General features: G+C 48.1%; 1 protein-coding gene across 4 annotated transcripts in view; it reads left to right on the forward strand.

Moving 5' to 3' along the window:
- Positions 1-23,962, forward strand: part of WBP1L (WW domain binding protein 1 like) — a 90,459-nt gene that overhangs the window by 28,294 nt on the left and 38,203 nt on the right. Inside the window, exon 1 of one of the 4 annotated variants that reach the window (XM_006166382.3) lies at positions 8,068-8,215. The exons of the other annotated variants lie outside the window; for them this stretch is intronic. Within the exon in view, the coding sequence (XP_006166444.1) occupies positions 8,189-8,215 (27 nt within the window). The 5' untranslated portion in view covers positions 8,068-8,188. Of the gene's footprint in view, positions 1-8,067; positions 8,216-23,962 lie in introns of those variants that run through there. 4 annotated transcript variants of the gene reach the window in all.

Genomic DNA, 23,962 nt, shown 5'->3' on the forward strand with positions numbered 1-23,962 from the left:
AATCATTCTCCAGAGGAAATAGCCACACCACAATCCCTACTCCGGTCTCCAGTCTCCTCTTGAGATTTTGGACATATTATTTTAGTACCCACCTCTTTTTCTTTTTTCAAGAATTATTTTATTTATGGGACCAGTAGGTGGTGCGGTGGTTAAGGTGCTGGACATTCCCACATGGCCGACTATGGTTCAAGTCCCGGACCTGGTGGCTTGCTTTCTCACTTTCTCTCTCTCTGAGTGTCTCTCTCTTGTCAAAATAAAATAAATAAGTGAATACATAAAAAATTAAAAATAAATAATTCTTTAAGAAATAATTATTTTGGGACCAGCAGTTAGTGTAATGGCTATGTTGCTGGACTCCCATGTAGTCGACCGCGGTTTGCGTCCCAGACCTGGTGGCTTAAAACTCACGCCGGGCGCGTGTGCGTGTGTGCCCAAGATCCCAAGAGGAGAATGGAGGAGAAGGGATTGCGGCGTGGCCATCCCCCCGGGGGGTGATTTCTCTCTTTCTGTCTCTCTGTGTCTCTGTCTGTCTGGCGAGCGCATGTGCCCTATGGCAAAAAAACCTCTCCAAAAAAAAAATTATTTAATTTAACCTTATTTATTTATTTATTTGTTTAAATTTGACCAGAGAAAGATAGAATAAGAAAGACAGAGAAAGAGAAAAAGCAAGCCGCCAGGTCCGGGACTCAAACTGTAGTTGGCCATGTGGAAGTCCAGCACCCTTAACCACCACACCACTTGCTGGCCTTTCTTTTTCTTCTTTAAAATTTTGCTATAGGGCATATGCATTCACTGGAGAGAGACATGGTTTTGGCTGGTGAGAAAACACCCTTGGGGAGATGGCCACATCACATTCCCTTCTCCTCCATTCTCCTCTCGGGCTTATGGGCACACGTGCACACAGCATTCTAAACTGCCAGGTCTGGGACTCGAACTGAGCAGTTAACTGTGTGGGATCCAGCTGCCCCAACCGCTGGCTGGCACAGTACCCATCTCCTGATAAAACCTTCTCTGGCTACTCCATTCCTCAACAGCATCCCTTCTTTGAGTTGTTCTTGCACTACTATCCCTATGCCCCACCCCATACTTATAGAGAGCCTGCATTTGTTTCTGTGTGTGCTCATCTTTTCTCCCACATTGGGCAACTAAATAAATAAATCCTCTGGGATAAGACTGGTGTGTTCAGTAGTGTCTCTTTGGGATCCCTCGGTATGTCTTGAATGGCTGAATGTGACTGAATATCAGGCCACAAATGAGAGGGAAGTGGTCATTATAATTCATGTCAAAGAATCATCTCTGTGTGTGTTAAAGCCATTTTTGGAACAGCTCAGACCTGGCTGAATGGCTGGCTCTACTGCTTACCACGTCTGCATCCTTGAATGAGTTACCTGACTTCATTGAAGTCAGCCTTCTTCTTTTTTTTTTTTTTTAAAGAGAGGTTTTTGCTATATGGCGTGTGTACTCTGGAAGTGAGAAATCACCCCCCAGGGAGATGACCCAACGCAGTCCCTTCTCTATTCTCCTCTCAGGATTTTGGGCACATGCGTACATGTGCCCTGTATGGGTTTTAAGCTGCCAGGTCCAGGACACAAACCGTGTTTGACTACATGGGAGTCCAGTGATGTAATCATTATGCCATCCACAGGTCCCGAAGCTTTTTCATCTGTAAAATATGAGATATCAGTGGGCCAGGAAGTGGCGTGGAGGTTAAGGTGCTGGATCCCACATGGCTGGCTGTGCAGTTCAAGTCCCAGACCTGGCAGTATGAGAATCATGCTAGGTGTGTATGTGTGAGTGATCTCCCTAGGAAGGAGAATGAAGAAGGGATTGCTGAGTGGCCATCCCTCTGAGGGGTGATTTCTCATGTTCTCTCTGGTGAGCACATACACCCCATAGCAAAAACTGAAAGAAAAAAAAAAAAAAGAGATCAGCATTTGTTAGATTCTTTCACCTCTGAGATGCCATTTAATGTTTAGGAAGTCATTAGGTACTGCAGGTGAGGGCTGTTTGTCCGGCCGTCTTCCCTGAATGACTCGGTAGTAGGAAAGCAACCGCGGGTTTGCATGGCTGCCCTGAGGAGCCACAGCCCTGTGACTTGTAGAACTCCCCGTCCTGCTCAGAAGCCAGGGCTCGTGTGTGTTTTCTTGCCCCGGCAGGCCCGCTACAGGTCTGCCTTTGTCCGAGCCTAGGACTCAGACGAGCGAGTGTTCTGGGCTCCGGCAGCAGGCAATCCTTGGCATTTCTACTTGGCACACGCTGCCTGTCTTCTTTCTGGGTTTGGAACTTGTCCCATGGCATTCCCCAAAATAATTACTTCAGGATCCTTTTACCGATACCCAGCCTCACACTCAGGACATATTTCAGTTTAACTCTGACTCATGTGCCACTTGGGTTGATTTGGGGTGGGAGTTAGTCTTCACTGCCCTCTTTTTTTCTTTTTTTCAGATTCCGAACTCCAAGACATTTTAATGGGTCCGTACCCAAATCTGAGAGAGATAAGGAAGGTCTCTTATCTTAGATGTTCTGTGTCTTGTCTAGCAGCCTCTAGAAATAAAATGGCCTTAGGTCTGGAGATTATCCGCCACCTTTGAAGCCTGGCAGTTGCTGTCCTGTATTAACAAAACTTTCTCTCTTCACATTCCTTGATTGCGAAATAAGACATCCTCCCACCCCCTGTGCCCTCAACAGCTCACCCCTCGTGCAGGGATCTGTTGTGTGTTGAGAACAGATGAGAACATGGAGGCCTTTCCAGCCATTTACCTCACAGAACTCTGCTCAAAATGCGGTCAGAATGAGAGCCGTGGGACCCAAGGGCCCTGACTCCATACCCCAGAACATCACTGTCAGGTCCAGATAAGTGGCGATTTCGGAACCCCGACCAGGGGCCTGCATGTCAGCTCGATGTTCGCTTGGCTCTCGGTTCTGTTTTGCTGTGTTGTCCCCCCTGTTGATAACTTCTGGTATTGTAATATCGGATTCCTGTGTTATTGTAAAGGAAGGAGCCTTTGGAAACAGAGACTTAATTGCAATCCCTGCTGCCTGCTGTCAGCTCCGTGACCTCAGACAAGTAACTTAAACTTACGCGTTGGTTTCTGCACCTGAAAGGTAGGGTAAAAATATCGGGGCGGCTGGTGGCGTGGTCATTAAGGAGACTGAATCTCACATGGCCAACTGTCCCAAACCTAGTGGCTTGAAAATCACCACAGGGGTATGTGTGTGTGTGTGTGTGTGTGTGTGTGTATGTGTGTATGCATGCCCAACATCCCAAGAGGGGACTGGAGAAGGGATTTCGGCATGGCCATCTCCCTGGGGGATGACGTCTCTTTTCCCCTTTTAATTTTCTTTCTCTCGGCCTCTCTATGGGAAGCACATCCACCCTAGAGCAATTTAACCCTCACTGGGCACTTGCCAGAGGAAGACAGTGAGAAGGAAAGTGAGAAATAATCACCCCCAAGGAGGGGATAGCCACACTGCAATCCCCCTTCTCCATTCTCTCAGGATTTTGGGCAGGCGCACACATGTCCCTTGCATAATTTTCTTTTCTATTTATTTATTTATTTATCTTAATTTGACCAGAAAGAGAGAAAGTGAGAAAGCAGGCCACCAGGTCCGGGACTCAAACTGCAGTTGGCCATGTGGAGTCCAGCGCCCTTAACCACCATGCCACCTGCCATCCCCATCCCTTGCATAATTTTTTTTTTTTTTTTTTGGAGAGGTTTTTGCTATAGGGCGCGTGCGCTTGTCAGACAGACAGAGACAGAGAGACAGAAAGCGAGAAATCATCCCCCAGGGGAGATGGCCACGTCGCAATCCCTTCTCCTCCATTCTCCTCTCAGGATCTTGGGCACGCACGCACACGCGCCCGGCGTGAGTTTTAAGCCACCGGGTCCAGGATGCGAACCACAGTCGACTACGTGGGAGTCCAGTGACATAGCCATTACGCTAATTGCTGGTCCCTCTTGCATAATTTTCAACCCACTGGATCTGGGATTTTAACCGCTATCGCCTATGTGAGAGTCCAGTGTCTTAACCACCATGCTACCTGCTGGCCCCCTTACAGCAAATTTTTTAAAATAACAATAGATAAATAAATTTTAAAAACCTTCTTCATGGAGTTGCGGTATTAAGTGAGATGCTGGTTCCTGGAGTTCCGAGCATAACCTGGGTCGTGGTCAGAGAGTGGAACAAGTAACCGTCTCTCCCTGCCCCCACCCCAGAATGAAAAGATTATAAACAAATAGACTGCCTAGAAGAAAATGCTGCCCAGAGATACTTAAATTGATGATAGTAAAAGAACGAATCGCACTAGCTATGAACATGTATGTTTCAGTATGTCTTCTAAAGTAGGACGTTAACAAGAGTCCAATGGTAGTACCTTCAGCAGTGCAGCTCTTGAGTCTTCTCTGAACTGGGAAAAGGGGGCTTGGTCACTGCTTGGGCCATAAACAGTTTAAAAAAAATTTTTTTTTTTAAAGAGAAATTTTTGCTATAGGTATGTGTACTCGCCGAAGAGACAGAGAGAAACAGAGATACTCTCTCAGAGGCAAGCGAGAATCACTCCCCAGGGAGATGGCCATGCCGCAGTCCCTTCTTTATTCTCCTCTCAGGATTTTGGGCACTCACACACACGCACCTGGCGTGAGTTTTAAGCTGTCAGGTCCGAACTCGAACCACGGTTGACTACATGGGAGTCCAGCGACATAACCGTTGTCCAATCTGGTACTCCCAAAGGGCCATATAAACAGCTTTAACCTGCAACATTTTGACAACATAATCCCGTTTAACTCTAGTATGATTTCTCTCTCTTTTTCCCCCCCTAAATTGGAGAATTCGGCACTGAAATGAATTTCTCATTAGCAGGCATGTGGCTGAAATTATTTGAAGAGATAGGCAGCCTTTGGCCTGTCAGGTATGAGCCTAGGGCATTTATATAAAAGGACCCCCTTGGGGTGGGCCTGCCAGCACCAGAGGTAAGCCTGTGCGTGGTGAGCTGCATCTCACATGGCTGACAGTGGTTTGAATCCTGGCCCTGTGGCTTAACGTAGTGTGCGCACGCTCCCCCTTCCTCTCCCCAACCCACAGAAAGAGAGCCTTTATTTTTCAGGCTAGCAGAACTTGCTAGTGATCAGTTTGCTTTTTAAGTCCCAAAGCTGACCACTTTGTCTCTATGCTGCGATAATATTTGTGAGTTATGGCAGAAGTGAACTCACCTCCCTGGGAATGCCTCAGTGTGTCAGTTCAGCCTGTTTTTCTCCTCATGCCCCATATCTCAGTGCTCAATAAAGGTTATTTGTATGTATTTATTTTTTGTTATAGGGCATGTTTGCCAGACAGAGAGAGAGAGAGAGAGAAATCACCCCCCAGAGGGGCTGGCCACACTGCAGTCCCTCTCCTCCATTCTCCTCTCAGGATTTAGGACACACACGCCTGGTGTGTTTCACGTCACCGGGTCTGGGACTCGAACCACATAGTTGGCCATGTGATATCTAGCCACATTGCCGCCAGTTGGCCCTCAGTAAAGGTTACTTAGCAAAGGGCTGTGGACATGGAGAAGTTGAATTGTACAGTGGAAGCCATGGTGGGCAATCACCTTTTCGGAGTATTTGATACTGTGCTAGGTGTAATGCTTTGGGTCAAATGCTGCTTCCCACACACGAATTCATAATCTTGTGAGAAGATAAAAACAGATGAATGAATGGTATTAGAAATACTGCCTTGAGTAACATCCATGAAAGGATGATTCAGTAGGAGAAGTCAGGAAGAGTCTGATGCAATTTTGATCATTTAGATTAAATTTTCACAAGTTTCTTTGTGTGTGTGTGTGTGTGTGTGTGTGTGTATTTCTAGTAATTTTGTTGCAATTCCACTTCTGAGATCATCACTGATGAATATTATTTAGGAACATGAAATGTTCCATAGCCATCAGAGCAAGGTTTCTGAGTGTTTTGCCTAGCTGTGTCTGCAGCACCCAGAACAGTGCCCGGCACACTGCAGGCGTTCGGTAGGCGTGGGATGAATAAACGGGCACGCTTACACCATGCTGCTCTTTCCAGAGAACTGCCGGTGCCCGTCCGTCTTGTTAGGTCAGCGCAGACCAGAGTTGCCCGTGAGGGCCTGAGGATGTGCTCCCCCAGCGTGATCGCCAGAGTTAACGACCCCGCTAGGGTTCTGTGGTTCTCAGTGGTTGCCAGGGAACTGGTGGAATGACAGGGGAAGGTTGAAAGCAGCCTCATCGCTCTTCCCAGCCTGGCTGCGTCGTGTTCAGCCTCATCTGTCTGGCCCGGTGGCCTATTTGTGAGCGCCATAGCAAGGCATGGGATAGACTTTTCCGGCCGCGTCTTGAGAATCCGTATTTGCTGAAGAACGAATGGCTCCCCAGTGCCCAGACACCTGCAGCAGCAGGAGTCACGTCCTCCACCGCAGCCTTCTCTTCACCGAAGCAGTGAGGCTCCGGCCCATTCTTTTCCTGCGCTTCGAGGAAATGGCTCAGCTGGCCCGGCATATTCATTTCCCTGTCAGGAAAGTTAATGTGACCTTGACCGTCAGTGGGGACCTGCAGAAAGCACATTGTGTGTCTGGCTGGATTCTAATGATCGAAAAGTACTTCTGGCACCTCGCGGTGCTGTAAGTGTGTTACTGCTGATTTATCACCCTAGGCGGGGGGTCATAGATACTAATTTGCAAGAATCATTTCTGACTTACGTGGGTCATGCCCAGCATGGTGCCCCTGCCATGGAGGCTTTTGATAAATAGCACTGAAGGAAAAGTCATTGCAGAAAATAAAAAGAAAGATGAGATATACTTGCTTTGAGTCATGGAAAAATAATTTATGGCCTCCAGAGGTATCAGAACATAACTTTGGATGTATAAGGTTCCTCTGAAGAGCGCTCTCCTCAAGTCGTTTCTGTAAATCCAGATCTAAACATGGATCTTTTGTTCTTTGCTAGAGTTGTCTTTGGTAGTGAGTCGTTTCTGTAAATCCAGATCTAAACGTGGACCTTTTGTTCTTTGCTAGAGTTGTCTTTGGTAGAGGATCGGGCCCACAGCGAGACCTGCTGTGGAAGGGAGGGGAGCCAGAGGAGAGATGGTTTACACCATTGGCAAGTCAGATCAGGACGCCAACCCCAGGGCCTTTGCTTCTTGTGCAAAGCTTGCAGTGAGAGCAGCTTTTCCTCTATAAACGGAAACCTAGAGGAGAAAACAGGGTCAGCCTAAGGTGGTGAACGTTTCCGAAGGAAGAGTTGGGTTTAAATATAAATGATCTGCTTCTCTGGCACGTCGGAGGCCGCGGCGGGACTTGTTGTACCTTTTGTAAGACAAGTGAGGAAAGCTGTTGGCACCTGTGTACGTGCTGTTTATGAAACATAAACTGTCCTGCAGAAGCCAGGACTTGCGAGGTCAGCGTCCAAGGTAGCATGTCCTACCTTAGCTGGGAGGAAAGGTGCCTCTCCAGCCCTCTGCAGATCCCCTCGCTCCCTGGGGCAAAGTTAGCACAGCCAGGCTTCGTGCGTGCGCTGTTGCTTCCTGAGCACCAGCTCTGCTGGGTCAGGGTGGGAAGCGTTCTGTGACCTGCCAGTCACGGGGCTTGGTTGGCTTTCCCAAGGGGAGAAACAATACCTGGGAGTTAGAGAGGCCGTCCTTACTCAAAGAAACATAGCTCTTTTCAGTTCAGAGACTTGATTTATGTCCATGGGAGCCTGCTCAGAGCCCCGGGCAGGGGCGGGGGGGGGGGGCCCGGGGGGGGGGGGGGCACTGGTGGGAGAGGAGAGCAGTCGCCTTGGTCCTCCGTGGCGGGCTCCAGCTCTCCGTGGGACCAGTCCGGGCATCGTGGGTTTGCAGCACATCCTCCTCGGTATTCCACGGCAGCTGTCTGAAGTTTTTTTTTCTGCTGTGCCTGAACTGATGTCATTTCCCCCTTGGCAGACAGCTTCAGCTTTGCTGCGTCTGAGATATGTCACGAGAAGGTGGGGGTGGGTCGGAGCCAGGCGGGGGGAGTAGAAGGAGGGTAGGAGGGAGCCAGCCTGCTTGGTCCCAGGACTCTGTTTACTTTCTCTTCTTTGCTAAGGAAGGCCGGTCACCCTCACCCGGACTGCTGAGCAGCCAGGCCCACCAGGGGTCATGCTCATTCCAAGACCTTAACTTTTCAGAGCCCTTTGTTCCAAACGTTAGTGGACGATGCTCTTGCAGGATGCCTTTCCTTTGGGGTCTTAGACAGGTAACTGCATTGGTTCTGCCGGGAGGGGCTCGGGAAGGGGAGAGGGTGGGAGCGTGGTTACTGTACGCCTGCTTTGGGGATATTTTACAGAACGTCTCTCAGTTCTAGCAGGCCAGCTTCCACACAGAAATTTCCAGACTTCCCTTCTGTGTGCCTTACTTTCAGCACCACTGTATTAACCCCCACATTCCCGGTGAGGCTGTCCCGTTCTGGTTTTCCATTAGATGCCTTAGAACCGGGTTCCAAAGCTTTGTGGAGGAAGCAGTTGAGGGGTGAGGCTGGGGAGGAGAGGTTGAGTGGGATTCTTGCTCAAACCCCTTTTATCCCTTCTCCATTTTGATTCGGCTTGTTAGCGCAGGTTTCTTCACAGTCCTCTGGTTCTGAAGGGGCTCTCAATGAGAGGCGGGGGTGGGGGTTCTGCTCTTTTAAAGGGAAGAGCTCCCAAAGGCTTTCTTCTTTCAAGCATGTGGCGCTGTGGCCGAGGGAAGTCCTGGACACCACAGGGGGACGTGGGGTGGAAGTGATCCCATTTTGGCCTCACTGCCTGATTGCTCAAGGCAGATAGACCCCTGTGGCAGAGACTGGATTGCTTTGTGAGCCTCCCTTTGAAGTAGGGGCACTAGATTATAGCCAGTAACCTAGTGTGGAATGAGAAAACAGTAGCAAGCGACCAGCTGCTGTCTGCTGAGAACACAGCTGTTGCCAACTGTTTGTTCCAGGGCTTCTGAGAGTTGGACACCCCACCCCCTCTCTGGTCTGAGAGGCGTGTCTGTATCAGAATGCGCAACTGTAACCCCAGCGGCCTGGCTGTAAGGGGGGTTGGGGAGCGACCCCCACTCCCAGCCTGTTCCTGGGTTAGGAAAGGCCACAGATGAGCTCTAACCCGGAGCCTTGGAGTAGGGCAGCAGGGACTGCTGGTTTAACTCCGAGAAAGTGCTTGGTGAGCAATTCTTCCTTGAGTTGCCCTAAAATTCTTTTAAAAGTAAGCTTCCCTGGAAAGCCCCAAACATTTCATTACCGCTCTTGTTAATCTTCAAAGTATTCCTTTGATGCAGCTGATAGGCAGTGGGTTGGCCCCATTTTGATCACCCTCTCCTCTCCTCCCACCCTCCCCCCAAAGGCTGTCCTGACAGCCTGTGGGCAGAGCAAGCCCTGGAGTGGATTTGGAGCAGTGTTGGAAATAGGATGGCTGAAGCACCCGTGCTGTGTCAGCAGGCAGGGAGGGGGACTGCCTGACGAGGGAAAAGAGCAGAGCTGGGACGCCAGACGGCCCTCTGCGTCTATCCTGGCTCCCCGTGGGGCTTAGGCAGGCTGCTCGATTGCACGTACCTCATCTTCAAAATGCAGATAATAATATCTACTTGAAGAGGATTTCACACACATTAAAAAACAGTATGTAAAATGTAGCACCTTGGCCTGCACAGAGCAGGCATTTAGTAAGCACTTAACTACTATCTTTTTTTTAAAAAAGGAATTATTTTATTTAACTTTGTTTATTTTTAAATTTGACCAGAGAGGGACAGAGCAAGGGGGTGGGGGAGGTGAGAAAGCAAGGACTGGATCCATGTGGGAGTCCAGTGCCCTTCCCACATGCCACCTGCCGTCTGTCCCCCCTTAACTACTGTTCTCACCCCTCATTCTTAGTGAATGTGAGAGTGCAGGGGTGCAGGAAACTGGAGACGAGGGTATTCGATGCTTTCACAAGGGTGGCGGGTGTGGCTGCAGTGAGTTGTTGGAGAGATCATTTAGAGAGAGTCACCCTGTGTGCTGACATCCAGGTGGGGGGCCTTCTCTCACTGTCCCGGGAGATTACCAGTCTTACATACTGAGGGGGCAAGAAGACCAGGGCCTATGTCCAGTAAGTGAGAGAACGTCCTGGTGGGTGGCGTCGAATCAAGCCTCTCAGGGAGAATAGAGAGAGGTGCAGAAAGGTCAGTGCGGGAGCATCTTAGCCAGGTGAATCCTTAATCTTGGTCTGAACAAATTCCTGGTAGAAGGCTAGAGGACTGTTGAAGGCCTTTCCACCCTAGGCATCTGTGTGACTCAAATCTTACCTGTGCGGACCTGGAGTGCCTGATTTCTTTATTTAAAATCATATTTTATTTGATTGCCAGAGGGCTGGTGTGCTTGCCAGAAAGAGAGAGAGAAGAGAGCAAGAGAGAGCGAGCGAGAGCGCCCTAATGGGGTAGGGTCACATTGCAGTCCCTTCTTTATTTCTCTATTCTGTCAGGATTTGGGGCATGCACACACGTGGACCTGGTGTGTTTTTCAAGCTGCTAGGCCTGGAACTATGGCCAAACTGTGGTTGGCTATGTGGGATCCGGCTCCCTTAACACTGTGCCATGGGACTGACTCTATTATTTATTTGTTTATTTATTTATTTATACATTTTTTTTTAAGAGAGGGAGAGAGAGAGGCAGAGATAGGTATTTTGACAGGGTCTCACTGTGTCCCAGCATTCCGACTAGCTAGGACTACAGCAGCATGCAGCCACGCCCAGGATGTTTGGGTTTATCTGTGGACCAAACCCAGGCCTCCCACGTGGCTCCAGTCTCACACGTGGGGCCCTACCACTTTCTTTTTTATTTAGAGAGAGATTTCTGCTGTAGGGTACGTGCACTCACTAGAGACACAGAGAGAGAGAAAGTGAGAAATCACCCCCCCCCAGGGGGGATGACCGTGCTGCAATTCCTTTTGCTTTTGGGATTTTGTGCACACATGTACACACCCCTGGTGTGTTTCAAGCCTCTGGGTCTGGGACTACCACTGCGCCACCTGCTGGCTCCCAGGTCTTACTACTTTCACCACCATGACTGGGCCTTAACTTTAAAGTAGTTTCAGTTATATCATTTGTATTCTCTAGATTATCTGCATCTCACAGTATAACTGTGTCCTATATTGGAGCCATGTAAAACCCAGGCTTCTGAAGATTACTTGGTTATCATTCTGTTTTATTAAAAAAAAAAAGACATGAAAATGATATCTTGTTAGTCTTTATTGTACACAGTGTATGCATCTTTATATTTTTTCCCTGTAGTTCATGTAGCAACCCCATGTCTTTGTTTTGTTTGTTTGTTTGAGAAGTTTTCGCCATAGGGTGCGTGCGCTCACCAGAAAGGCAGAGAGAGACAGAGAGACAGAAAGCGAGAAATCACCCCCCAGGGGGGATGGCCACGCCACAATCCCTTCTCCTCTATTCTCCCTTCTCAGGATCTTGGGCACGCATGCACATGTGCCGTGCGTGAATTTAAGCTGCCAGGTCCGGAACTCGAACCACAGTCGACTACGTTGGAGTCCAGCGACATAGCCATTACGCTAGCTGCTGGTCCCAGCAACCCCATGTCTTACGTGTAGTAGTGTGGCTCTGTTTTTACAGAGGTGCAGATTGGAGTTAATCCAGTTGCCCATAGTAGGTAGCCCTGTTCACTAGCAAAGTGGTCATTGAAGTTATTGTTTTTCCTTAACCCAGGTATTTCTCAAATCCTGGTTTTTCCTCACCACCTAGGCTGTATTGCCCAGTGTCTTATCTCTCAAGACAAGAGCGTGGAGTGGGATTAGTGGCTGTTCTGGCCGGGCGTATTTATGTGCAGCCTGCCCGGTAGGGAGAGGGTACCATGCGCCCATCTGCATCTCAGCTCCCCACGCTTGCTGTATCTGCTGAGTGGTGCGGCCACGTGGAGATTTGGACCACTTAATGAATGTGTCTTGGCACATAGGATGCAAAGATGCACAGTCCTTACTTCTAAGGAACTTATACTTTAATGCAGTAGTTCTCAAACATCATAAAAGTCACCTCGAAGTGGGGCTTATTAAAATATAGATTCTAGGGGCCGGCAGGTGGCGTGGTGGTTGGGGATGCTGGACTCCCACATGGCCTACCGTGGTTTGAGGCCAGACTTGGGAGCTTGCCTTTTCACTTTTCCACTCTCTCTCTCTCACTCTGTTCCTCTCGCGTCAAATTTTTAAAAAAGGTAAATAAATACATGAAGTTGAATAAGGTGATTCTTTTATGTGTGTGCACGTGTGTGTAGATTCTATAAATCTGCAGCCAGAGTCCAGGAATATGCATTAGTTTTAAGCTCCCCAGGCGTTTCTGACCCAGTTTGTTTCTGGGCCCACTTACGAGACCGGGCTGCAGGGTTCAGTGGCATGGAAATTATGACAAGACAGTGTGCTGGAACTATTGCAGAGGAATGCCTGGGCACTGGGCTAGCCAAGGGCAGGGGAGGGGCGGACATGGCACGCTTTCTGGAGAAGGTGATATCTGATCTGAGTCTTGAAGGATGAGTAGGAGTTTACCAGACATATGAGCTGGGGAAAGATCATTCCAGGTAGATCAGGTTGGGAGTGGTGTTTTTGAGAAGGATAACTGTCGTTCATCTGTGAGTCTTAATATTCGGTTTGCGTGAGGCAAGACGAGGACCTTGGCTCACCAGGTACTGCTGCCCTGTGTGGACACAGAGGAGGAGGAAGGCATGGGAGCCCTTCAGTCTAAGAGTGGGTGTGGCGTGATTGCAATGTCTGCAAAGGGCAGATACGCCATCGGCTGTATTAGTTCTTTCATGCAAGGAACAGTAACTTATATCTTGCATCTCAGAATGTTGCAATTCTCTGTGGGAAGGGCCCACTGTCCCCCAAGTTTCTACGCCGATAAATGGGATGATCCCCGATACTGTGGTTGGGGATGCTGGACTCCCACATGGCCTACCGTGGTTTGAGGCCAGACTTGGGAGCTTGCCTTTTCACTTTTCCACTCTCTCTCTCTCACTCTGTTCCTCTCGCGTCAAATTTTTAAAAAAGGTAAATAAATACATGAAGTTGAATAAGGTGATTCTTTTATGTGTGTGCACGTGTGTGTAGATTCTATAAATCTGCAGCCAGAGTCCAGGAATATGCATTAGTTTTAAGCTCCCCAGGCGTTTCTGACCCAGTTTGTTTCTGGGCCCACTTACGAGACCGGGCTGCAGGGTTCAGTGGCATGGAAATTATGACAAGACAGTGTGCTGGAACTATTGCAGAGGAATGCCTGGGCACTGGGCTAGCCAAGGGCAGGGGAGGGGCGGACATGGCACGCTTTCTGGAGAAGGTGATATCTGATCTGAGTCTTGAAGGATGAGTAGGAGTTTACCAGACATATGAGCTGGGGAAAGATCATTCCAGGTAGATCAGGTTGGGAGTGGTGTTTTTGAGAAGGATAACTGTCGTTCATCTGTGAGTCTTAATATTCGGTTTGCGTGAGGCAAGACGAGGACCTTGGCTCACCAGGTACTGCTGCCCTGTGTGGACACAGAGGAGGAGGAAGGCATGGGAGCCCTTCAGTCTAAGAGTGGGTGTGGCGTGATTGCAATGTCTGCAAAGGGCAGATACGCCATCGGCTGTATTAGTTCTTTCATGCAAGGAACAGTAACTTATATCTTGCATCTCAGAATGTTGCAATTCTCTGTGGGAAGGGCCCACTGTCCCCCAAGTTTCTACGCCGATAAATGGGATGATCCCCGATACTGGAAATGAGAAGTCCTCAACAAAACCGGAGTGAGTCTGGGACCCTCTTCGGGTTCCCCGGCTGGCTCCTGGCCCAAGGGGCTGTTTGTGTCTTGAAAGGAGGAGCTGGTACCTGGCCTGATGCCGAGTGTGCATGGCATCCCGAAGGCTGAGCAGCAGCTACTCTGGACTCAGGACGTGGTCCAGGAGAGCACTGTGAGGCCCTGTGATGCCACCTGTAGCTGCAGAGTGGGAGCTGTGATGGGGAACAGAGAAGAGGGAATTTGCCAACTTCCAGCTTAACCCTGAAGCTGCCGACTATGAGCCAATACTGACTCGGGGTGTTTATTATTTCACCAGAGCAGCCACCCATGTGGGAGGAGGTCTCACCTCCTTTTTACTGTAAGGAAACTGAAACTCAAGCAGCAGGGATCTGTTCCAGCTTACGCAGCTGGTGAGTGGCCTGGCTGGGACTAGAGTCGTCCTGCCCCGGCAGGTGACAGTCCCACTTGCACGTCCGCTGCAGCCCCTGGTCCCTGCCGCTCTCCACCCTGTAGAACACTCCTTCGGTGCTTATTAGCCTGTCACCATTGTCTCGGGACAAATAAATTAAGCAAGGTCCTACCTGGAGGGGACTAGCAAGCACCAAGGTGACGCTTGTTTGTTCTACCAAAGGTTGAAGCCAGAATCCTTATCTGAACGGACTGGAAACATCGGGTAAGTGGTAGCTCCGCGGAACACCTCAATCCCCTACTGTCACCTGAAGGTGCGAAAGGTGCTCTTACTTAAGCCCTTTCGGGTTAATTTTTGAACCCCCAACCTTTGTTGAGGAGCGAAGCTTGTTTTTCATCACATCTCTGTTATCAAAACAAAGAGAAAGCAGTGGGTTGGACAGTAGCATAGTGCAAAAGAGGTCTGTAGCTGCCGATTTTGAAACGTGTATTCAGGACAGAGCCAAAGAAAACAGTCACTTCCTCCAGTGATAGCCCATGAGCGGGGCCCACCTCCTCCCACCCCTTTTCCTTAAAGAGGTCCATTTTTGTCCAGGAAGGCAGAATAATTTAGGACTGTTTTTAAAAAGACAAAAAAAAAAAAAAAAAAAAAAACAGTTTACTCTGGATGGCACGGTACTGTTCTAGGCACTGGTACCCGGCAGGTTGAGGCCACGTGGGAGATCAGGGTTCAATTCCCGGTCCACCCTAAAAAAACCAAAAAATAAGTCTGGTTGGGCCAGCACTGGTATGGTGGTTAAGGTGGCTGGATCCCACATGCCTGACTTCGAGGTTTGAGTCCTGGACCCACTGGCTGGAAAAAAGCGCCAGGTGTATGCCCAAAAATCCTGAGAAGAGAATGGAGGAAAGGGATTGCAGTGTGGCCACCCCCTTCCTCTCCCCCTACCCCGGTGGGTCTCACTCTGTCTGTCGCTCTCTGGTGAGCACACATGCCCTGCAGAAAAACAAAACTAAAACAAGGGAGAAAAAGTGCTGACTGAGATGGCTCATGCCTGTATCAGCTGCTCAGGAAGCTGAGGCAGGAGGGTCATGGCGCAGTGAGAGCCTATTAAAAACACCCCCCCACACACACACACACAAGCACGTTCGCAAGCTGGGGCACAGCTGTAAAATTCCCTTACCTGCCCTAATACTCTGCAACCCAGGTGCTCCAGAGTGAACTCTCCTCGCAGGCATTTCTTTCTCCATTTGTCGGTCGTCCGTAGCAACAGTAAGTTGAAACAGCCCTGAATGTTGAGCTGCCTTAGGCATTTCTGTGCCCTCTACAGCCATGCTGCTCCGGGCGGGCTCAGCTGAATTTGAACCCTGGACCTCCCAAGAGGCTTCCGTTGCTGGTTACTGGAAATGGTGATTCCGTCCCAGGAGGTAACTTACTAGAGAACAAGAACCTATCTTGTTTTTTCAACAGAAAGAGAGAGGAAAGACAGAGAGGGAAATCTGTGTGCACTGCAGGAGAGGGGGAGACGAGCTTTGAATGGGTGGAATGGGACGTGCTGACATCTTTTCCTGAAAGTGGCTTAGGGGCTGCCTGTGCCGGGTCGCACACAGATGTTGGGTCCTGTGGGCATGCATCGCGTCAAGGAGGCCACAGTACTTAACCGTTGCTTGATTCTCCTGCTTAACACTCATGACTTCAGGAGCTTCACTGAACGGTGACACATGGTCTCAACCTTGGTTTCTAACACTGCCCGATGAGCCTGTGGTTTTCATCAAGGTTTGGAAATCCCTGATTCTCCACCAGACAGGCAGTTAGTTACGTGAATATCTGTGATTACCCACGCTTCTGGGTGTGGCTCTGGAGTATGATGGGAAAGCCCAGGATAAGCTGGGGCATGCTGCCAGTAAAAATACTATGTGGAATTGTTCCTCTGTTGCCCTGTGAGGTTTCAGATTTATGGGCCAGGCTCAGATTGTGCCAGGTTCCTGTAAACCTGGTAGGGCCAGAAAGCCATCGGTTGGTCATTTTTTGGCAGTTGACAGTCACACCCCCCCACAGCCTTGATTCAACCCTGGGAGGGTCTCTTCTCGCTGCTGCTTGTGCTGTGTAGCTTAAAAGCATGGTGTTGGGGGGCGGGCAGCAGATGGCATAATGTTTACATTGCTGGACTCCCACGTAGCAGTCAACTCAGTTCAAGTCCCGGACCTGGCAGTTTAAAACTCACACCGGGCATATGTGTGTGTATGCCCAAAGTCCCAAGAGGAGAATAGAGGAGAAGGGATTGTGGTGTGGCCATTCCCCCCCCCCCCGGGGGTATGTGTGTGTGGTGATTTCTTGCTTTCTGTCTCTCTGGCAAGCATACCCTATAGCAAAAATCTCTCTCAAAAACAAAACAAAACAAAAAAACATGCTAGGGACAGCCAGATCCTGTGGCTGTTCATTCCAGCAGGCGCCTGATCAGTACTTCCTGAAGGTTTTCTTTGTAGGGCGAGTTCACCTGTGAAATTGACATCAGCCCCTACCCTTGGGGAATTTGCAGAGGGAGGACTCCATCAGACATTCAGGGCACAAGACTGGCTGAGACACAGTCCTGCCCGCAGTTGTATGTACAGGTTGGCTAGATCTAGGGAGGACGTGGCCCCTCAGGGGACATTTGGCAGTGTCTGTACTTCGTGGTTGTCACAGCTAGAAAAGTGGGAGATTGCTATGGCATTTAGTGGCAGAGGCCAGGGATGCTGTGGCTCGTCTTGATGTTGTTTGCCCTCTTCATTAGCATGGTTGTCGCCCATGTCTTACCAAGGACAGGCGTGGGGTCATTTTTTTGTGATCCAGCAGTTAAGAACAAGCTCTTCTGGGACTGAAATTCCATTTCTTATTCTGGATAATCTGGATAATACCCCCAAATGTACAAATAACAGTTTGGTTATTACATAATGCTTCAAGTATATGGGGCCAGCAGGTAGTATGGTGGTTAAGGTGCTGGACTCCTACATGGCCAACCATGGTTCAAGCCCTGGACCTGATAGCTTGTTTTCTTACTTTCCCTCTCTTTCTAGTCAAATTTAATAATAATAATAATAATAATAATAATAAAATAAATCTTTTTTTAAGAAGAATGCTTTAAAGTATAAATAACTGTATAGATCTTAAAGAACAAAGAGGGCTGGATAGTGGCATAGTTGTAAAACACGATGCTCTGCCAGGTGAGCCCACATGGGAAGGTTCTGGCTTCTCATCAGGAGACCTCCCTGAGTACAAAAGCACACACATACCTATGGTTGGGGCTGGCTGAAGCTGAGGACCAAGTGCAGCATCAAGTATTTGTTGGGGGTGCTCTCTCTGTATTTATTTATTTATTTTTTAACTTGTGGAAGAGGTCAATAAACTTTAAAAGAACAATTAGAGGGCCAGCAGGTGGTACAGAGGTTAAGGCAGTTGGATCCCACATGACTGGCTACGCAGTTTGAGTCCCGGACCCGACAGCTTGAAAAACACGCTGGGTGCATGTGTATGAATGCCCAAAATCCTAGGAGGAGAATGGAGAAGGGGTTGTAGTGTGGCCATGCCCCGTGGACGGGTGCTTTCGTACTTTTTCTCTCTCTCCAGTGGGTACATGGGCCCTAGAGCAAACTTAAAACAGAAGTCTGATTAAAGGCCAGCCGTCTAGTACAGTGGTTAGGTGCATCACAGAGGAAGCTGGATCCCCATGGCCAATGAGGTTTGAATTCTGGTCCTAGACATGCACATGCATGCCCAGGATCCTAATGGACAGAGAATTGGGGGATGACTAAGAAAAGAATTGCAGCATGACCAGGCCCCATTGGTGGTGGGGAGTGAGGGGGCAGGCATGTGCTTGCTCTCTCTCTCGCTCTCTCTTTTCTCTCTCTTGCATATGCATTCTTTAGTGTAAAAAAATGTAGACAGGGGCCAGTAGATGGCATGGTGGTTAAGGCGCTGAACTTACACATGACCAACCATGGTTCAAATCCCAGACCCAGCGGCTTGAAAATCATACTAGGGGGGCCGGCAGGTGGCGTGGTGGTTGGGGCACTGGATCCCACATAGCCAACTGTGTTTCAAGTCCTGCACCTGGTGGCTTGCTTTCACTCTCTCAGTCTCTATATGGTCAAATAGAATGATAGCAATAATGATAAATACAATTAAGTGAATAATTCTTTTTTTTTTTTTTAAGGGAAAATTTTTCTATAGGGCACGTGTGCTCGCTGGAGAGACAGAGAGAGACAGAAAGCAAGAAATCACCCGCCCAGGGGAGATGGCCACGCCACAACCCCTTCTACTCCATTTTCCTCTTGGGATTTTTGGCATGCACATACATGCACCTGGCGTGAGTTTTAAGCCACTGGGTCCAAGACTCAAACCGCGTTCTACTATATGGGTGTCCAGTGACATAACCATTACACCATCTGCTGGTCCTGTGAATAATTCTTTTAAATAAATAAATAAGATGATGGGGGGGGAGAAAGAAAGAAAGAAAGAAGGAAGGAAGGAAGGAAGGAAGGAAGGAAGGAAGGAAAGAAAGAAAGAAAGAAAGAAAGAAAGAAAGAAAGAAAGAAAGAAAGAAAGAAAGAAAGAAAATCACACTGGATGTGTGTGTATGCATGTCCAAAATCCTGGAGAAGAATGAAGAAGGGATTGTGGTGTGGCCATTGCCCTGGGAGGTGAATTTTCACTTTTCCTGTCTCTGTCTCTCTCAGTCTCTCTCTGGTGAGTGCTTGAGCTCTCTGGCAAAAACATGTTTCAAAAAATGTAGACACTAGAAATGAAGGAAATACATTTTTAAAAATGCTGCGAGTTGGGTTTATTGTAATGTATTGCCGATAACATACTAAATCCCCCCTTTACTGAACCATCTGAAGTCTGTTTTAATTTTCAGTGCAAGGCCTTTGAGTTCAGAAGTTTTCAAAGACTTTTAGAGACATTGCCTGTGAATTCCAAAAACTTCCTTTATCTTGTATCTGGTTGAAGTGAGATCATTTTTAATATGACCCTTTGTCCGAGGTAGAAGTAAACAGTTTCCTTGAACAGTGTTGAACTGTTATTGGCAATAAATCTCAGTACCAGTTCTAGATAGCCAGCCACACGAGACAGGCCCCATTTGCTCCCGACAAAAGCTGCTACAGTGGGATGGGACCAATACAAAGAAATGGGGTTCAAGTTTGAATTATGCTTAAAACGTGGAATGAGACATGGGTATGCTTTTCACTTCACCATCAAATGAAATTCTGGTGAGTCTTGAAAACACATCAGCAACAAATTCACTTATACCTTCAATATTTCAGATCCTTTTTTTTTTTTTTTTTTTTTTTGGGGGGTTTTTGTTTTAGGGGGGGGTCACGTGCCCAGAGACAGAAATAGAAAGCAAGAAATCACCCCCCAGGGGAGATGGCCACGCCGCAATCCCTTCTCCTCCATTCTCCTCTCAGGATCTTGGGCATGCACGCATACATGCCCGGCGTGAGTTTAAGCCACCGGGGCCGGGACGTGAACCGCGGTCAACTATGTGGGAGTCCAGCGACATAGCCATTACACTAACTGCTGGTCTCAATATTTCAGATCCTTTTGAAAACTATACCTCTTTCTTCTCTCTGGGCAAATGAGTGGGTGTTTTATTTGACCAGGAGCCATTTTCAGCATACAGTGAGTAAAGACTTGAGGCCACAGGCATAGAATATGGAACCGAAAGCCAAGACCAGAGTTTTGACAGCCCCAATGCTGTCTTTTGCAACCTCAGTCTATGTCAGTTTCATCTAGAAGAGGGGGGCAGTAGTACCTCTTAGACCTTGAGTGCTCTACACTTGTGTCTTACACATCTTAATTATATGTGTTCATGTGTCTATGCACATCATCATTGCTCCAGATGATGGCCCTGAGGCGTGGCTGCATTACAAATGATTTTAGAACAGATTCTATCGATTAGATTGTATTTATGAAAGGACAGAATGAACTTGAATGTTATAGGAAGCTTTTGAGCAATAAGAATTAAAACATAAACTTTTTAGTTTTTGCTATAGGGCACATGTGCTTGCCAGAAAGAGACAGAGAGAGGGTAAGTGAGAAATCACCCCACGGAGTGGAGAGCCATGCTGCAACTCTTTTCTAGTCTCCTCAGGATTTGGGGCATGCGCACACGTGGAGCATGATTTTCAAGCTGCTGGATTTGTGACTTACTCGGCAGAGGTGGCCGTGGGGGATCTGACTGCTGTAACCTCCATGCCACCTACCGGCCTGTGTGCTTTTTTAAAAATAGGACAATTTGGTTATTACAGAATGCTTCGAAGGAAAGGCCATATGTCATTTGTCATTTTTGTGCCTGTTATCATCTAGCATGAAATTTTAGATAACTCCTAAGCATAAAATTGGACTGGCAGGTGGCATGGTGGTTGGGGCACTGGACTCCCATATGGCCAACCATAGTTCAAGTCCCGGGAGCTTGCTTTCTCACTTTCCCTTTCTCTCTCTGTCTCTTTCTGGTCAAATAAAATAATAATAATAAGTAAAGTTAAATAATTCTTGGGACCAGCAATTAGCATAATGATTGTGTCGCTGGACTCCCATGTAGTTGACTGCAATTCGAGTCCTGGACCTGGCAGTTTAAACTCATGCCGGGCACGTGTGCATGCGTGCCCAAGATCCCAAGAGGAGAATGGAGGAAAAGGGACTGCGGTGTGGCCATCCCCCCTGGGGGGTGATTTCTTGCTTTCTGTCTCTCTGTCTCTCTCTTTCTGGTGGAGCACACGCGCCCTGTAGCAAAAACCTCTCCAAAAAAAAAAAAATTATAATTCTTTTAAAAAGTTTAAATTTTTTTCCTTTTTTAAATTTGCCAAAGGGTAGTGTACTCCCTGGAGAGACAGAAAGGGAAAGTGAGAAGGCATCTTCCATTGTGAATTGCCCCACCGTGATCCTCCCCGCTGCCCCCATCAGGATTTTGGGCACACATGCATACATGCCTCGTGTGTTTCTTAAGCCACTGGGTCCAGGGCTTGAACAATGCAGCAGGCCATATGAAATCCAGCTGCCTCAACTACCAAGCCACAGGCTAGCCCCACATTAAATTATTTTAAGCATTAAATTCCACGAAAATTTGGGCCTTTGGTTCAGAAAACTTTTCCCTGCTATGTGATTCTTCTTCTTTTTTTTTTTTTTTTTTTGCTGTACTGCTTTTGTGTGCCAGAGAGAGACACAGAGAGGGGGATGACCATGCCTCTATTCTTCTCCATTCTCCTCCTGGTATTTTGGGCACATATACATATGCTCCTGGCATGATTTTCTTTCTTTTTTTTAAATTTATTTATCCATTTACTTATTTACAGTCATTCTTGACTATATATCAATACAGTATACAAAGTGAGATTTCCCATTCAGTATACAATGTATATTGGCTCAATCAAAGATATTACCGTACATGTTATCATAAACACCTGGCATGATTTTTCAGGCCACCAGATCTGGTCCTCAAACCATGGTCAGCTGTGTGGGAGTCTCCAGTGTCTCAACCACTGTGCCACCTGCTGACCACTGTGGGTGCTCACTCTTAACCTCAGTTTCCTCATTCCCTATGAAAAGGGCCATAAATAACACCGAGCCCAGAGCTTGGTATGGGCTGTCCTTTGTGGAACTGGTTCTCTCCTTGCTGTTGTAGCAGGAGGTTTTCCTGACTGTCAACAGGCGTTCTCCTCGTGCGGCAGAGAGGCTTCTCTTCTTCCCCAAGTACTTATTTGATATATCATATTTAAGGTGCTACTGGAGCCTTGGTGTAGAGACTACACACGTCAGCTTCTTGTATTTCGGCCTCTTTAGCCTTAGCCTGATTACGTGAGGGTAAACAACCCACTGCTCAACCTTTAGAGTAGGAAGTGATAATCAGGTACCCTGGTGGGGATGGTCAGGCACTGACATGACTGAGTCAAGCACATGGGCTCATTAGACAGGAGAGGCAAGGTAGGGTGCAGAGTCTGTGATGAAGCTGGAGCCGTGCAGATCTATCTCCGTCCCAGACTCTCATGAGCCTGTGTGAATGCAGGCCTTGGTTTTTCAAGAGGACCTAGAAATCTGGATTTTCATGTGAATTATTTTCATTCTATATTGCCAATTAATTCCATTTTCTTTTAAGGTTTTTGCTATAAGACATGTATGCTTGCTGGAGGGAGGGAGGGAGGGGCGGAGAGAGAGAGAGAAAGTGAGAAAGTGAGCAGTCATACCCCGGGGGTTGGCCATGCCACAGTCCTTTCTCTTCCGTTCTTCTGGAATTTGGGGCACACATGCCTGGGGTGATTTTCAAGCCACTGGGTCTGGAACTCAAACTAGGGCCGGCCATGTGAGAGTCTTGTACCTTAATCACCATGGCACCTGCTGGCCCTAGTTAATTCCATTTTTAAAGAAGTTGAAAAAGCAAAGGTACCATATGGTGTAGAACTTACTACTTATTAGTGTCCTCTGTGGCTTGAGGGCCACTGGTTGGCAGTTCTCTTTTTTTTTTTTGGAGAGGTTTTATTGCTATAGGTTGCATGAGCTCGCCAGAAAGACAGAGAGACAGAAAGCGAGAAATCACTCCCCAAGGGGGATGGTGACACTGCAATCCCTTCTCCATTCTCCTCTCAGGATCTTGGGCACGCACGTACACGTGCCCGGTGTGAATTTAAGCCACCAGGTCCAGGACTCGAACCACGGTTGACTACATGGGAGTCCAGTGACATAGCCATTACGCTAACTGCTGGTCCTGGCAGTTCTCATTTTAACAACTGGAGAGGCAGTGATGCAACTGTGGGAAGGCAAGGACCTGCTTCATGGGACCATGGGACTCTGGACAAATGTCTGTCAGCTGAATTGCCCTTCCTCCCTGCCTGGGTGCTCCTGGTACCTGCCCACACCACTGGCTGCTACATGTTCTTGGGGACCTCAGCTCCTTGCACCAGTCCTTGATAAAGAAACTGTACTTTGTCCAGCCAGTGGTGTAGTGATTAAGGCAACTGGATCCCATATGACCAACTGCAGGATTCAAATCTCAGACTCAGTGGCTTGAAAAACATGCTGGGTGCGTGTGTGCATGCACGAGACCCCAAGAGGGGAACTGAGAATAAGGGATTGTGGCGCGACCATCCCTCCTGAGGGGGCGCTTTCTCACTCTCTCTTTCTGGCAAGCACACATGCCCTATAGCAAAACTGGAAGAAAAAGAAAAGCCACTTGCTTCTCAGTAGGTGTATTCTGTGACAGAAGAGGCCAGGGACTGGGAGAGGAGTTCTTGATATCTCGAGACAGGGCTGCCTTTTCTTCTAAGTGTGCAGGGGTGAAAGCAGTGTATTGTCACAGTGTCCTTTGCAACCAGCTGTAGCTAGCCAGACCCTGCAGGCCTGCCTGTGTTGGGACGTCGACATGTAGGCCTTAATAAACTGCGATATGGTGCAACTTCCAAGTTTTTGCTCTGGGATTTTCCTACCAGTGCCAAGTAGCTTTTTCTCAATTTGTTACTCAGGTTCCTGATAGAAACATAGGAAATGGATTTTAATTTCTTTGCTGACTGCTATGTTTGGGGGCTGTTTAATGAGGATCCAGTTGCAAAGCAGCTTTGGCAGTATCAGTCCTGGTGTGGATAGGCGTGTACCTAATACGTTACTTCTTTAAAAAAAATTTTTTTTGAGACGTTTTTGCTATAGTGTACGTGCACTCACCAGAAAGACAGAGATAGAGAGACAGAAAGCGAGAAATCACCCCCGTTGGGGGTGGCCATGCCTCAATCCTTTCTCTTCCATTCTCCTCTCGGGATCTTGGGCATGCATGCACACGTGCCCAGCATTAAT

Source organism: Tupaia chinensis, unplaced genomic scaffold (genome assembly GCF_000334495.1).
Source record: "Tupaia chinensis unplaced genomic scaffold, TupChi_1.0 Scaffold144255_1, whole genome shotgun sequence".
NCBI lineage: Eukaryota > Metazoa > Chordata > Mammalia > Scandentia > Tupaiidae > Tupaia > Tupaia belangeri.